Source organism: Neopelma chrysocephalum, unplaced genomic scaffold, assembly GCF_003984885.1.
Source record: "Neopelma chrysocephalum unplaced genomic scaffold, ASM398488v2 Primary Assembly neopelma1_44, whole genome shotgun sequence".
Classification (NCBI taxonomy): Eukaryota; Metazoa; Chordata; class Aves; order Passeriformes; family Pipridae; genus Neopelma; species Neopelma chrysocephalum.
The window spans coordinates 6,980,236-6,992,992 of NW_020897703.1; the positions used below are offsets into that span (position 1 = coordinate 6,980,236).

Below are 12,757 nucleotides of genomic sequence, written 5' to 3' on the forward strand. Positions count from 1 at the left end.
CACTTTAATTTAACAAAAATGTAAATTCTGATCAACCATCCCAAGGAGACAATATCTCTGAAAAGACTAGTCCTTGCAGACAAATGGGAAAGTAGGTATTTTTATTTTTAAAAGCATTTTACCTCTTATAGAAACTAGTCTGGGTCTAGTATGGTAGATACATGACTCTCAGCAAACGGGGATGTAGTGATCCTCCCTGACTAAGAGAATATGTCTTGTATTCTGTCACATATGCAGTGAGATTTTGGCATCCTGATTTCCCACAAAGTCCAGTCACATTGCTTTATTGTTTACATCATATACAATGGGAGTCTTTCAGAATCATCAGAGCAGGAGAAAGAAACATAAGACTAATCTCCTACCATTCATTTAGTGTGTCTCTTACCAAGTCATTTAGTTCATTCTCATCTCAGTTTCTTGAGCAATAATGTAGTTATGATAAAAGCTCAGCACTGTTCAGCACAACAGGAACCTCAGATGAAAAGCCCCATTAGTGTCTCACTGTCTGTTGTAACACAGTGTCCTACTGAGCAATATGGTCATTTGTATTTTTATTGGCATTAGTCAAATTTACCAAGTCTTTGTCATTTCCACCACAGAGAATGGCTCAAGAGCAGCAAAGAACAACTCTGATTTTTCACGGCAAAAGAACAACATGGATTTCTCCCCCTAGCCTGAAGAAACTTCTGAAGCTGAAAGCCAAGTATCCAAAGGCACCTTTGGTTGTGGGGAACACTAGTGTGGGTATGGAAGGACAAAAGATCTTCTGGCACAGGGACTACATTGTGCAGTAGGCACATAATCCTGCATTTTCTCTTCCAGGGATCCTAAATGCATTTTGTCACCACAAGGATTGTGCTTCAATATTTAGGCCAATATAATTTCCCATGACTTTTTCGCAGCAAATCAATAACTAAATTAGGACTTGTACCAGCTGTCATCCGAGTCCAGAATCTGTGCTGCCTAACTTCCCTCAGTAACCTCGGTCTCAGAGACACAATTTGTGTGAATAAGGAAGGACTCGTGCTGATGAGAGGCAAACATTTCACATCCCATTTCACATCAAGCATCACAAAATAAATAATGCCCACAAAAGGGCATGATATCCAGGCATTGGCTAGATTCTGCATATTATGGATGTCAGGCTTTTGTTTTTAGAAATTGTCAGTATACTTTTTTTGAGGGAGTATCCATCAGGACGAATTTGGTAAGAATATTTCCTTCACTGTTGAGACAACGAAGGCCCAGATCTAAAGAGAATCCTTTAGATCTTTTATATATCTGTAAATTGCCTAGTAAAGGGCATGGCATTTGTTTAGTAATATACTCCCATGATGCAGTACTTGGCAAAATGGCAAATCTCTTAAGTTTAAAAACTTCAAGTCCCTTTACATCAAAGGAAAGATCTTTATTGTCATCAGAAAGACATTGCACAAGAAGAGAACAAGGGAAGCAAAAAAATTATGTTGCTCCCATAGAAAGGTGGAGTGAATAGCTAGAAACATGATGAAGCATGTGTGGAATTGTGTATAGCTCTGAGGTGAGAGGTGAAATCTGAGTTTGATATGGGAAAGGACCAGAAACCAGTTCAGAGGAGCAAGGAACAGGAGCCAGAAAAGACAATATTAAACTTTGAACTTCAGATGGGCTTGGTAAAAGCAGTAAAATGTGATACTCAGGATACTGCATAACAAAACCTATAAGATTTTGAAACTACTTAGTTACAGTGGTTTTGAACTTTTCAGTCTCCATGTTCAGGAATATGGTTAATTCTTTAAACACATCTCTAATCATACTATCATACTTTGCCTTTCAGGACTCAAAAGAAATCACAGTGGTGCCTATCATCCAATCATTCTCCATCCTGTTAGGATTTCAGAAATGCATGTTGTGAGTAGCACAAGCGATGGTAAGTTTCCAAGTTCTCTCTACTGTGTTACAAACAGTGGCAACTAAATTAACTTGGGTCTTGCACCTGAAGCAGCAAGAACCATCAACTCTCATTGCTGTGGAGTTTTCTTTGGAGTTTTTTGTCTCATTTCACTGAGCCTTTTGAACCAATATGTCAGCTCACCTATGGTCTTGAGATGATGGATTGATTGTGACAGATAATGTATTAAACTGTCTGTGAATATATATTTGTTCAAATCTCAAATTTCTGCAGACAGCAAGCATAGGGGAAGGCCCTAAGTCAGCCTTATTTTTGTTTTCAACTAGTTGTGAGCCTTTCTATCACAACCATATATCTAACAAAGTCCACAGATTAGGCCAGGGCTTGATTTTCAACACAAAATATTCAAACATAAATTTCCAATCTGAAATACTATAAGATTTTCTTTGGAGTGGCTGGGCTACTTCAGTGTTCACTGAAGTCCATGGTGGTGGCTTCTCTGATACTACTGGGAGTGTAGTAGAGTGTTTGCAGCTCAGTCATGGAAGACTCCAACAATTTGGTGATCCTTCCTCATGGATCAACTGTTATTCGTGTCTTTGGGGATACACAGCACAAAAAAGGGATGTGCACTACTGTGTGCAAATATTCAATGTATATTTTTCAGGTATGTATTTATACTGGGAACTACTGCTGAATAAGCAAGTAGTACTTGCATTTCTTATTGCATGTAATATAAAATCCATCTTCCTATCATTTCTCTTTGTCATCCTGCTGATAAGAGCTGCGTACAGAAGCAATTCTTTAGAGGCCATATCAGCTATATATTACATTTATTCTGTGGCACGACGATTTCACTGTTTAAACTCATTTGATTTCAGGGCTAGTAATAGGAGCTGCCTGCTGCTTGGCCCGGCTCAGAGACATCCTAATGAAGGCAGTCACAGAACTTCCAGCAGAGAAAACAAAAACATACCAAGCTCTCTTGCAGCACCTGAGAACTCTAGCTGGAGAACAGATCAGGAGCATGGCGGTATGTATTCAGCAGTGACAGTAAATAAGACATCACTACAGACATATCTGTGTGAATGTCAGTTATGAGGCTGGGACCATGCTTTATAAGGCTAAAACATTACTACTATCACAAATGTTGTGTGAAATAACTGGGAGTCCTAGGCTAGTTAGCAGGGGCAAATACCCAGAGAACTATAACCAGAGAAACTCTGCTATTCCTGCTCAATGGATGAGCAGAGAACTGGAGGAGACTGGGAAAAGAAGAAAAGGGACATTCTCTGGTAAGGTGCTGTACAGTGCAGCCAATCATGCTTTAACTTGACTGTCAACACATAGCTGTTTACCCATCATGTATTAGGCATCTCTGATCTTGTCCCTAATTCTCCTTTAAAATCCTCTTACTGCAATACCCTGTATTTCTTCCTTTAAGGAAGAAAATTCAAGGGAGTGGCCATGCCTTTGGGCAGCAAAAAAGTAAACCTGGTCTCTGTCAACAGAGACGATATGAGAAAGGGCTTTTGAAGGGAGCAATAGATTAAATCACATTAAAATATACAAAGGTAGAACTTTGTTTAAAATTGAACGGAACAAATATAAGTTCTTCTATCAGGTCTATTAATGGAATAAAATGGGGTTATGATACAGATCCCTTTTACATGTAGGAAGGGCAAGCCTAAAAATAACCTCATTGTTTGTTAAAGTCTTTAGGAGGACACATTGTAAGCAGAGGATCATCCTGGGACTTGAATCCAATCTTATCAGTTGGCAAATCTGTCCTCAACTTGGCATCAGAAGGTAAGCTTTGAGCCCCCTGCCAAATTTGTTGGATGGGCAGAACACTGCAACAGAGAATATGTCTACAGGTAACAGTTTTCAAGTTAAATACTACTGTGCATCTCCTGAATGAATTAGAATGGTATTTTCAGGAGAATGGAGAACATTATCCTGGCATTTGCTTGTCATTATAACTTGCAAAAAGTATCTGGCAGTAGAAAACACTGTGTTCCTGTTTCACAAGACAGAAGGAAACAGCATCTAGCCATCTCATGAACGTGAGGTCAGCACACCTGACGGGTAGAAAGGCCTCCTTTATACATTGCCTTTGGTTATATTGCTGCATTTATCAGACAGTTTAGCTCTGTCTTGTAACTCCAACACTGTTTGCTTTTATTGCTTATGCCTGTTTCATTTTAAGAAAAACTTTGGTTCATTCGCTAGGGCCTAGAAATTTCTCCTGAGGTCACTGGTACTTTTGTGGATATGTATGTGTGTGTATACATGTACACTGTGTTTAAATTGCTACCAGTAATCAAGCTAAAGCTTTGGAAAATCTTGGCAACATTTCTACTGTCTTTGAAGTACAGATGTACAGGGCTGATTCCCCGTATCATTGCAGTGCTTGAATAGTTTCTTGAAAGTTACTGTGATTTAATGGTCTAAAAAGCTTTTGAGTAGAAACAGAACAGCTATATTTAAACCTAAATAACTGCTTTTCTGAATATTATTAGCATTTGAAAGACATGTATTTTCCAGAAAGTATAAAATACTCAGTATTTCATGTGTGATGGAGAACTATAGCATTCATATAGGGAAATATATTGCACCTAATACATAACTTAGATAAGCCTTTCACTCAAAGGCTAGATCCTGAATGGTGCAGACTGTTCTAAGGCCATATTGGCCTTAATATATTCTTTTGCGCAGATTCAACAAATTTGAATCTGCAATGCAGTAACGTTTCCTTCTTGCTTCACATTCAGTAACAAACTAGTTTTCTCCAACAGATGGTAAAAGACAGATTCTTTTAAATGATCGTTTCCTTGCTGGCTGTGAGCATGCAGACATAAATGCCAAGGAGGTCATTGTTTCTGTTCTCATTCCATACTCTATGAAGGTAAGACCCCAATATTTCAAAAGTTTCATTCAGGTTTCAGGGTAGTTATTAGCATTATATCCACTATTCCCAGTAGGCATTGAAACATGCGAGCTACTACTGCTTTGGAAGTAGCTAAGAAAGTTTTGGGATCCTTCCATCATGTCTCCCACTTCTTCCAGCTGGCCATCATCTTCTGCTTCTTTTGGGTCTCATACTGCTTCTTGCCCAGTCTTAAATGTGTGCTTCTGCCCCTTCCAGACAGAAATTTAGGCCGCCTGGATATTTGCAGGAAAAGTACCATATTGTCACATAACCTTCAGCGATAAAGGTCATTTCTGACCTCTTCTACTAATTAGCGATTTACAATGAATAATCCTGCGTTGTCCGTGCAACTACTCAAAAAATAAGGTCCTGACTACTGTGACCGAAGGTGGTAGCGTGTGGCATTAGGGGTTGGGGGCAGAGGAAATGATGTCCTGGTTACTGTGTTCTTAGATATCCCTCTAGTGGATGTGAGGAAAAGTACTGGGCGGGTAGAGGAAGACCCGACTACAAGCTGGTATGTTGTGATTGAAGTCAGTGAGGGAGTGACCACAGGAGTGTCTGCCAACCTTGACATCACAGGGTCAGTCCCCAGAGTAGCTGCCCACTGCAATGCAACCTATTAAACATATGTGGCTTCATGGTGGATGAGGCTTCTGCCCATGAAAAGTTGGCTGGCCATGGCAGGTTTCCCATGAAAAACAAAAGGATTCCCATGAGCTCAAAGCCTGCAAAAGCATAGTCTGTGTTGGCAGCAGTAACAGTGCTTCTGCTGCCTAGAAACTACAAACCTTAGTAGTGATTTGAGAAACAAACAGCCTGGAAGAGAAAATTAAGGAGAAATGGGTTATTTCATTCCACAAAGTAAAAGAAAAAAGAAATCCCAACCTGCTTTGTCCAATGACAAGTTGTGCCACAAAGCCAAATCTGTCACAAAGAGTATTTCAGAGCCTTTCAGAGAGAGACAGTCACACCTAGGAACAGCAGAGGTGAGGACAACAGAATGAACAAAAGACAATAGCACTGCTGGCAAACTCAGAAGGTTGCAGGAAAATTATCAGCTGTCACATGAATAACATCAGATTAAGAAGTCTCACCATGGGAAATCAACACCACTTTCTGGGGAGGCTGCTCCTGCCACTCGCTTTCATGCTGAATCGCCTTTTTGATTAACTCTGCTAACACAATGAAAAGGTTTTTTGCAAGACTTGTCAACAGAATGTGTAGATGGAAACTTGGCCATCAGTTTTCCCTGTTGTTCCTGTCAGCTGCTGGCTTTGGGGTTTGGGTAGTTTGATATGAACATTGCTTCAGTAAAGCAATGTAAATCCTGTTGAGAGGATTTTCCATCTCTGACAAGACTCGCTGTTCAACATGTAATCCTGAATTTCACATTTGTCATGAGAGTATCACATACTTATAGTGAAGACCTAACCTGCTAACCCCCACTTTAAAAGTTCTGTGGCTGTCTGATTCTGAAGTTTCTTTCTGGGGCCACAGAAAGAGCACTTCATACAGTTTCTTCAACAGACTCATCTATGCCTGATCATGAAAGATAATGCTATTATGTTTTCTTTTAAAATATGTGGCTTTGTTCCCAGAACAAAATATTTCTGACACTAGAAATCCCAGCTGTTTCTAGTGCCTCCTCTGTAAATGCCATTACTATAGCATAAAATGTAAAATCTCTGAGTGTAAAATCTTCACAAAATCAGGGTCCTTAACACGGTGGGACCTCCATGTCTGGGAGAAGAAACCACTAATTTCTAAGCTGGAATTAAACTCAAAGAACATATAGGCCATATATATGAAGTGGCTTATATCAGGACAAGGGTTCTTTTCCAGCACTCTGAAATCATTAAATCACTGATAAAGCCATTAAAATTTTGGTGTGTTTTCTTACATGTAGATAACCTCAAATAATGTCCCCTCTTAGTACAAAAGTCTAGGATTAGCTTAGTACTTCAAGAAAAAAAAAAAGTTTAACTGAAACTTTGGGCAATGGTAACACCTAAAATACAAGAAAAATAGATTTCAGTCATTTCTAACATTGATGGAATTTTTCCTTCCTTTTTTTTCCCTTTAGGATGACTTTATTTCAGCCTTCAGACAGGCTGAAAGACAGAAAAATGCTTTATCCATAGTGAATTCTGGAATGCGAGTGCTCTTCCACCCAGGCACAGACACCATTGCAGATCTGAGTATTTTATTTGGAGGCATTGGCTCAACCACACTCAGTGCAAGAAAGTCCTGTGAGAAGCTTATAGGAAGGTACTGAATATCTTAATGTATTTAACCAAAAGGTAGAAGTCATAGTGTGAACCATGGGGTTTGCTTGATGGCACCAGTGGAGATCCCACCATCAGCCTCTCACACTCTGTATTTGACCTGTCCTCTCTAACAATAGGTTATTTCTTGATATAACTTACGCTGATTCACTTATTACTTCACAAAAACTTCACAATATTTTTAGCCACCTGTTGCTTATAAAGAGATGTGTGTTCACGTTAGTCTGCTTTTTTTACCAGGCAATGGAATGATCAGATGCTGAATGAAGCTTGCAGACTGGTGCTGGAGGAAATTGTTCTCCCTCCATCAGCTTCAGGTGGAAAAGTAGAATATAGAAGAACTCTGCTTGTCAGCTTTCTTTTCAGATTTTACCTGGAAGTGTTACATGGTTTACATCAGATGGTAAGCACTGGACAAGAATTGCATACCCCCATCAGCATATAGGCTGCAGTAAAACTCTGCTTTTTTAAAGATTAAGGGATGTGAGAGGGAAGGGTAAAGGTGCTAGGCTTTACTTCAAAACATGTGAAGGGAAAACTTTTCTTTTAGAAATAAGGGTCTGACAACACTGCTCTGACATCACCTTCTTTTCAGTATCCCTTCAGGTATGCTGAGCTTTCACAGGAGAAGATGAGTGCTTTGGGAATGTTGCAAAGTGATGTTCCTCAGGGTGTCCAGATCTATCAGGTGAGGTGTGTTTGTAGCTAGGACTGCCACAGACCCTCTTTTTTAATGAGTGTTTTGCCCTTCTAACTTTCCATTCTTAACTCTCTACTAATTGTAATGTGAAGCTGCTGAAACGTTTGGCGCTGTGGGAAATCTTTTATATTTTTGTAGATTTCCTGGTCTTTCAGCATACAGATGCACTCCTGGCCTCCAAGGTGTTGTGCAGATCAGACTGTCCTGACACAGCTGAAACAGAGAACACAGCTTTCAGCAATGAAAGAGCTCAGCAGAATTTAGTTAAACTGCCCGGTGGGCCTCAGTACAAATAAATGAAATAACCTACTGCAGCATCTCTGTGAATATTCAAGCCTGAAAGACTTCTTTGCAAAGCTACAGTATAGAAAGGAGAGGTGTTTGGCATATGAAAAAGTTTGTTCAGTAGAAGATCTCAATTTTAAAAATTTTGAATTTCATCAAGATTTCCCCCCTTTTTTTTGTTTTGTTGCAAAATTTAAAAACTTTTAAAATCAAACTTTTGCTGCTTCTTATCAGTTTTGCACTGAAAATTTTCAGTATCAGCCAAGAATTTAGTGTTTGTCCTTAAGGAGACTAAGAAGATATATTTTACAGAGGACTCTATACTTGGTAAAAGCCCAACCAAAACATAAATGTTGGAAGATTTTCATGGTCCCAAATAATAGTCTGTTTCAAGTTAATGTGAACTAGCAATTCAATAACAGAGAGCACCGAAGATATATTTTAATTAAGTATGTCTGAAATGCTTTCAATTACAGGCTGTCATTGAAGTAATAGAGGGAATCGATTATGGGAATTTAAATAACAAAAAAAATGAATTAAACCATTTTTAGTCTAGTTAATACTATCCAGAATATTAATTTACCTGCCTCTTTAGGAAGATGGACAAGAAGGAATTACAATGATTCCTGAATATAGTCCTGATTTAAGATATGTTTTCTCTGAAGGAAACATTATGAAATATGATTGTTTGAAGCAGTGGTGATGGTGAAGTGTGTAAGAGTGTGGCTTGCACAAGGTACTACCAGAAGCAGCATGAACCCAGCAGACAGGCCAACTATAAGATCCAGATCACTTTAGCTCTCCTTTATCTGCTATGGTTCCACTGTGTGAACTAGGCATTTTGTCCCTTTTATCTATCTTTTTCTTAATTTTTTCTACCTCTGTTTATTTAGTGCAATCTTTCCACAGAAGAGACTGCCATGTACTAGAGACATGAATGGTATCTAATACAGTATATTTCTCAGACATCTGCCAGGGCCACCTTGGTGCCAAGATAGCATGATCTAAAAATTTAATTACTCCTTTATAATGCATGCATCCCACAAGTATCATCATAAAATCTAGATAGTTCCACATAGTTTTTTTGATCACAAAATATCCTCAATAAATGTTTTTGAGTAAAGGCTCCTATAATTACTGGTCTGTCTTGAGGATAACATGTGTTGCAGGATGTTGACCCAGGACAGTCTCCACAAGATCCCGTGGGTCGTCCCATCAGGCACCAGTCTGGAATTAAGCACACCACTGGTGAGGCAGTTTTCATCGATGACATTCGCCCCGTGGATGGAGAACTCTCACTGGCTGTGGTCACCAGTGTTAAAGCCCATGCAAAGATCATGTAAGTAAGAAAAAACTACAAGCACATAAGTATGTTAACAAGTATTTTCTATTTTTATTATCTGATTTGGCCATATTATGAGGTACGTATTACAAATGAGGTAAGAATTTCTTTGCTGTGTGCTTTAAAAAGTGTCAGATATGGAAAGAAGAGTCCACATTAATGCATTCACCCATTGCAGTACAAAAAATGTGTAAAAAATATATTCTTATATTTTGTAAGTACTGGAACTAGCACTGAAAGAGCTGTTCTATGCCATGCACACACAGATGCTCATGCCTTTCATTTATTTTTTTTCTCAATATGCTGATCAACACATTCGCCTTCTCTATGTAGGGATTTGTCATGAGAATACTAAGTGGATTATCTTTCTGACCCAAACTTCACGGCATTACTTGTACTAGAGTTATTTGTACCACATGCTGTACTCATTTATGTGCATGTTCTTCTTTCCAGATCAATTGATGCATCAGAAGCCCTTCAGGTGCCAGGAGTGGTTGATGTAGTGACAGCAAGAGATGTTCCAGGGAAAAATGGCAGAGATGAGCAAGCATATGCAGAAGATAAGGTATTTCTTGCTTCTGGAGGAGTCTCTGAACCTTTTGGTACAGTTATTTATAAAATAGGAAAGTGAGTTTGCAAGTATCATCTTATTGCAATGAAATGAAAGTAAGTGCAAAATCAATTAATGCACAACCAGGCAAACTGGGCTGAGCAGATTTACCATTCCCCAGTAAGAGAGAAAGGAAAAACTCCCTTAAATAACTTAGAGTTTAAGTGAATAAGCCATGATTCCTAAAAGGCTGATAAATGAGTGATTGTCCTGGATTCTGAGAAAGTATGAAACAGCCATGATACCTGAAGTTTTAAAAGATGAGACAAATAAAATGAGAATTGCCTAGTTGGAACCAATATAAAATTAATTGCTAGATTATACACTAGAATATGGCAATGGGAGACAGCACTTTTCTTTTTGACAAATATCAACAGAGCTAAGAAATTTATAGGATCCATGCAGCCAGCATGACTGTACAGAATGTCCCAGGCCTCAGGCTGTGTCCATCACAAGTGATGCTGTTCCATGGTATTTGCAATAGGGCAAGAATAATTCCTAATGTGTTGCTCTTACCTCCCTATTCTTGTTTCTCTGAGTTTCCTTCATTTCTGCATACAGACAAGGAAAGCAGTCTGTGCAGATGGGATTTTACTTGGCCCAGTATCTGGCCACCTCAGGATCAACACAGGGGGAATGTTCATAACTACTGATGTCAGCAGCATTTCTAATGCCAGAAATGTTGCAGCAAATGAAAGATTCTAATAGGCTTCTCATCTAATGAAGATAAGTCTGCACTGGGATAGTATTCTTAGAGAAACAGAATATAAAAGTGGCATTTGACCAGAATCTATTTCCTCAAAACACTTTCTGTTCACAAACTTAACCACTACTATGTTTTTTCCTTGGGTAATACATTGGTGTGTTGCAGGTGATTTGTGTTGGTCAGATAATCTGTGCTGTGGTTGCAGAGTCACTGACTCAGGCAAAGTGTGGGGCTGGAAAGGTGAAGATAGTCTACAAAGATCTGGACCCAATTCTGACTATTGAGGTAAAATCTGTCTCCTCTTCCTTGTCTGACAGAGCTCTCTGTCACCTCACTCACTATTTTTGCCTTGTGCAGAGCTCTGCCAGGCGTTGGCTTTTTCTTTTTTTGATATGAGATACGACTTTATTGCTCCTGAATATGAAGTGTAAAAAGTTTATAAATGGCCTCCAAAATTTTGGTTCTAGAAACACATAAAATCTTACTAGGTACATATTCATCCAGTATATTGGAGATTGGTCTTTGTAGATCTAGGTAGAAATTACTAAAGAATATTCAGAGAATTCTAAGTAAGCAATTCCCAGAAGTAGTACATCAGTATAAAACTAAATTTGAGAACTTATGGTTGCAGAAATGCTGGTATCACACATCCTACATCCATGTTCTGAAAATTTTCAAGCCCAGCAGGTTTTCAGTAGCAAACAATCTGATTCTGAAATATTTTCAGCAGTTCTGAATGTCATTAACAGACATTTAATCTTTCTAATTTGGGGGAAGAAGAGAATTACATGAACTATGAAAAAAAAAAAAGAAAAATCCTCTCTAATAGCGGAAAAACTATCCTGCTCATTCTAATACTTAGCTATAACCATGTGTCCATCTGAAAAAGGATCATATGGATGATAAAAATCATCTGACTTTCTGACTTACAGTTAACATGTTTGTTTTATTTTTTGCTGCAGGATGCAATAAAACATAATTCATATATTACTGAAGAAAGGAAAATAGAAAAAGGAGATATTGTGAAAGGATTCAAGTCTGCTGATGAAATAATCGAAGGTAGTTAAAACATTAAGTGCATCAGGCAAGGTAGGAGAGTAAGGCTAGTTCAGAATCTATTTCCAGCTGGTGGATGAATTTAAATTTCTCATCTCTTCTCTAAAAACCTTGCTCTTGTTGTTTTTTTCCCCCTCACTGGGAATGGAGCTGAAATGTGTCATGTTTTAAATAAAGCTTAGCTAGCACCTGCTAGCTCATGTTGACTAAACTCTACCATTTCCTTGTCTCACTAAAATAAAGTGCCCTAGGACAAACATTACAGTTAAATAAGGCTTTGTTTATGGATGTTAGCTAACTTACCTTATCCCATTTTAAGCTGACTGCTTGATTTAGAACTAATCCCAGAAACAAGGGAATCAGAGTAAATTGGTCTGGAATACCACTCCCACAGTCACCAAATTCACTGTCTTCAAATCATGAACACAATCCAGTGGTTCCAGAGCATACTCTGTTCATAAGTATCAGACCTATGTTTAAGAAGTATCAATGAAGAATATTTCACAAGCTCTGGAGTTTAAGAGTCCCTATAATTACAAGGCTTTTTTTCCCAATACTTAATCTAAACGTCCTTTCCCACAAACTTTAAACGTTCTCCCTCTTAAACAGAAGTCTTTCATCTTTGATCCATAAATCATGTCTGCTAACCTTTATCATTGCCACTGCTCACTTCTCCATCATCTCTAATTTTACTACATCCAATTTCACTATGGTAATATTTCAGATTAGGTTTCACCAATGCCAAGTGGAGTCTCTCAGAAATTCTATGTAACATTAGTATCACAGAGCCAGATTAGGTTGTTGTAGTGGTATCAGTTGTGGATATACAGCCAAGCTGTGCTCCTCTGTAACCCCTGCTTGGATCTGGTTCAGTAGCGCTATCTAAAGTACTGGCACTTGCCCATTCTGAACTTCATGCCGTTGACTTTAGGCTCTTCCTCCAATGT

General features: G+C 38.6%; 1 protein-coding gene across 2 annotated transcripts in view; it reads left to right on the forward strand.

Annotated features, from left to right (window-relative positions):
• LOC113965198 (aldehyde oxidase 2-like) overlaps positions 1 to 12,757 on the forward strand; it is a 45,761-nt gene that overhangs the window by 13,136 nt on the left and 19,868 nt on the right. For both annotated transcript variants that reach the window (XR_003533473.1, XM_027678224.1), the window contains exons 9-20: positions 600 to 744; positions 1,817 to 1,909; positions 2,773 to 2,924; positions 3,607 to 3,700; positions 4,690 to 4,799; positions 6,910 to 7,094; positions 7,352 to 7,514; positions 7,707 to 7,799; positions 9,266 to 9,435; positions 9,892 to 10,003; positions 10,920 to 11,039; positions 11,717 to 11,813. Coding sequence is in view for 1 of the 2 variants with exons in the window: in XM_027678224.1 (XP_027534025.1) it covers positions 600 to 744; positions 1,817 to 1,909; positions 2,773 to 2,924; positions 3,607 to 3,700; positions 4,690 to 4,799; positions 6,910 to 7,094; positions 7,352 to 7,514; positions 7,707 to 7,799; positions 9,266 to 9,435; positions 9,892 to 10,003; positions 10,920 to 11,039; positions 11,717 to 11,813 (1,534 nt within the window). In the remaining variant the exon portion in view is untranslated. The remainder of the gene's footprint in view (positions 1 to 599; positions 745 to 1,816; positions 1,910 to 2,772; positions 2,925 to 3,606; positions 3,701 to 4,689; positions 4,800 to 6,909; positions 7,095 to 7,351; positions 7,515 to 7,706; positions 7,800 to 9,265; positions 9,436 to 9,891; positions 10,004 to 10,919; positions 11,040 to 11,716; positions 11,814 to 12,757) is intronic.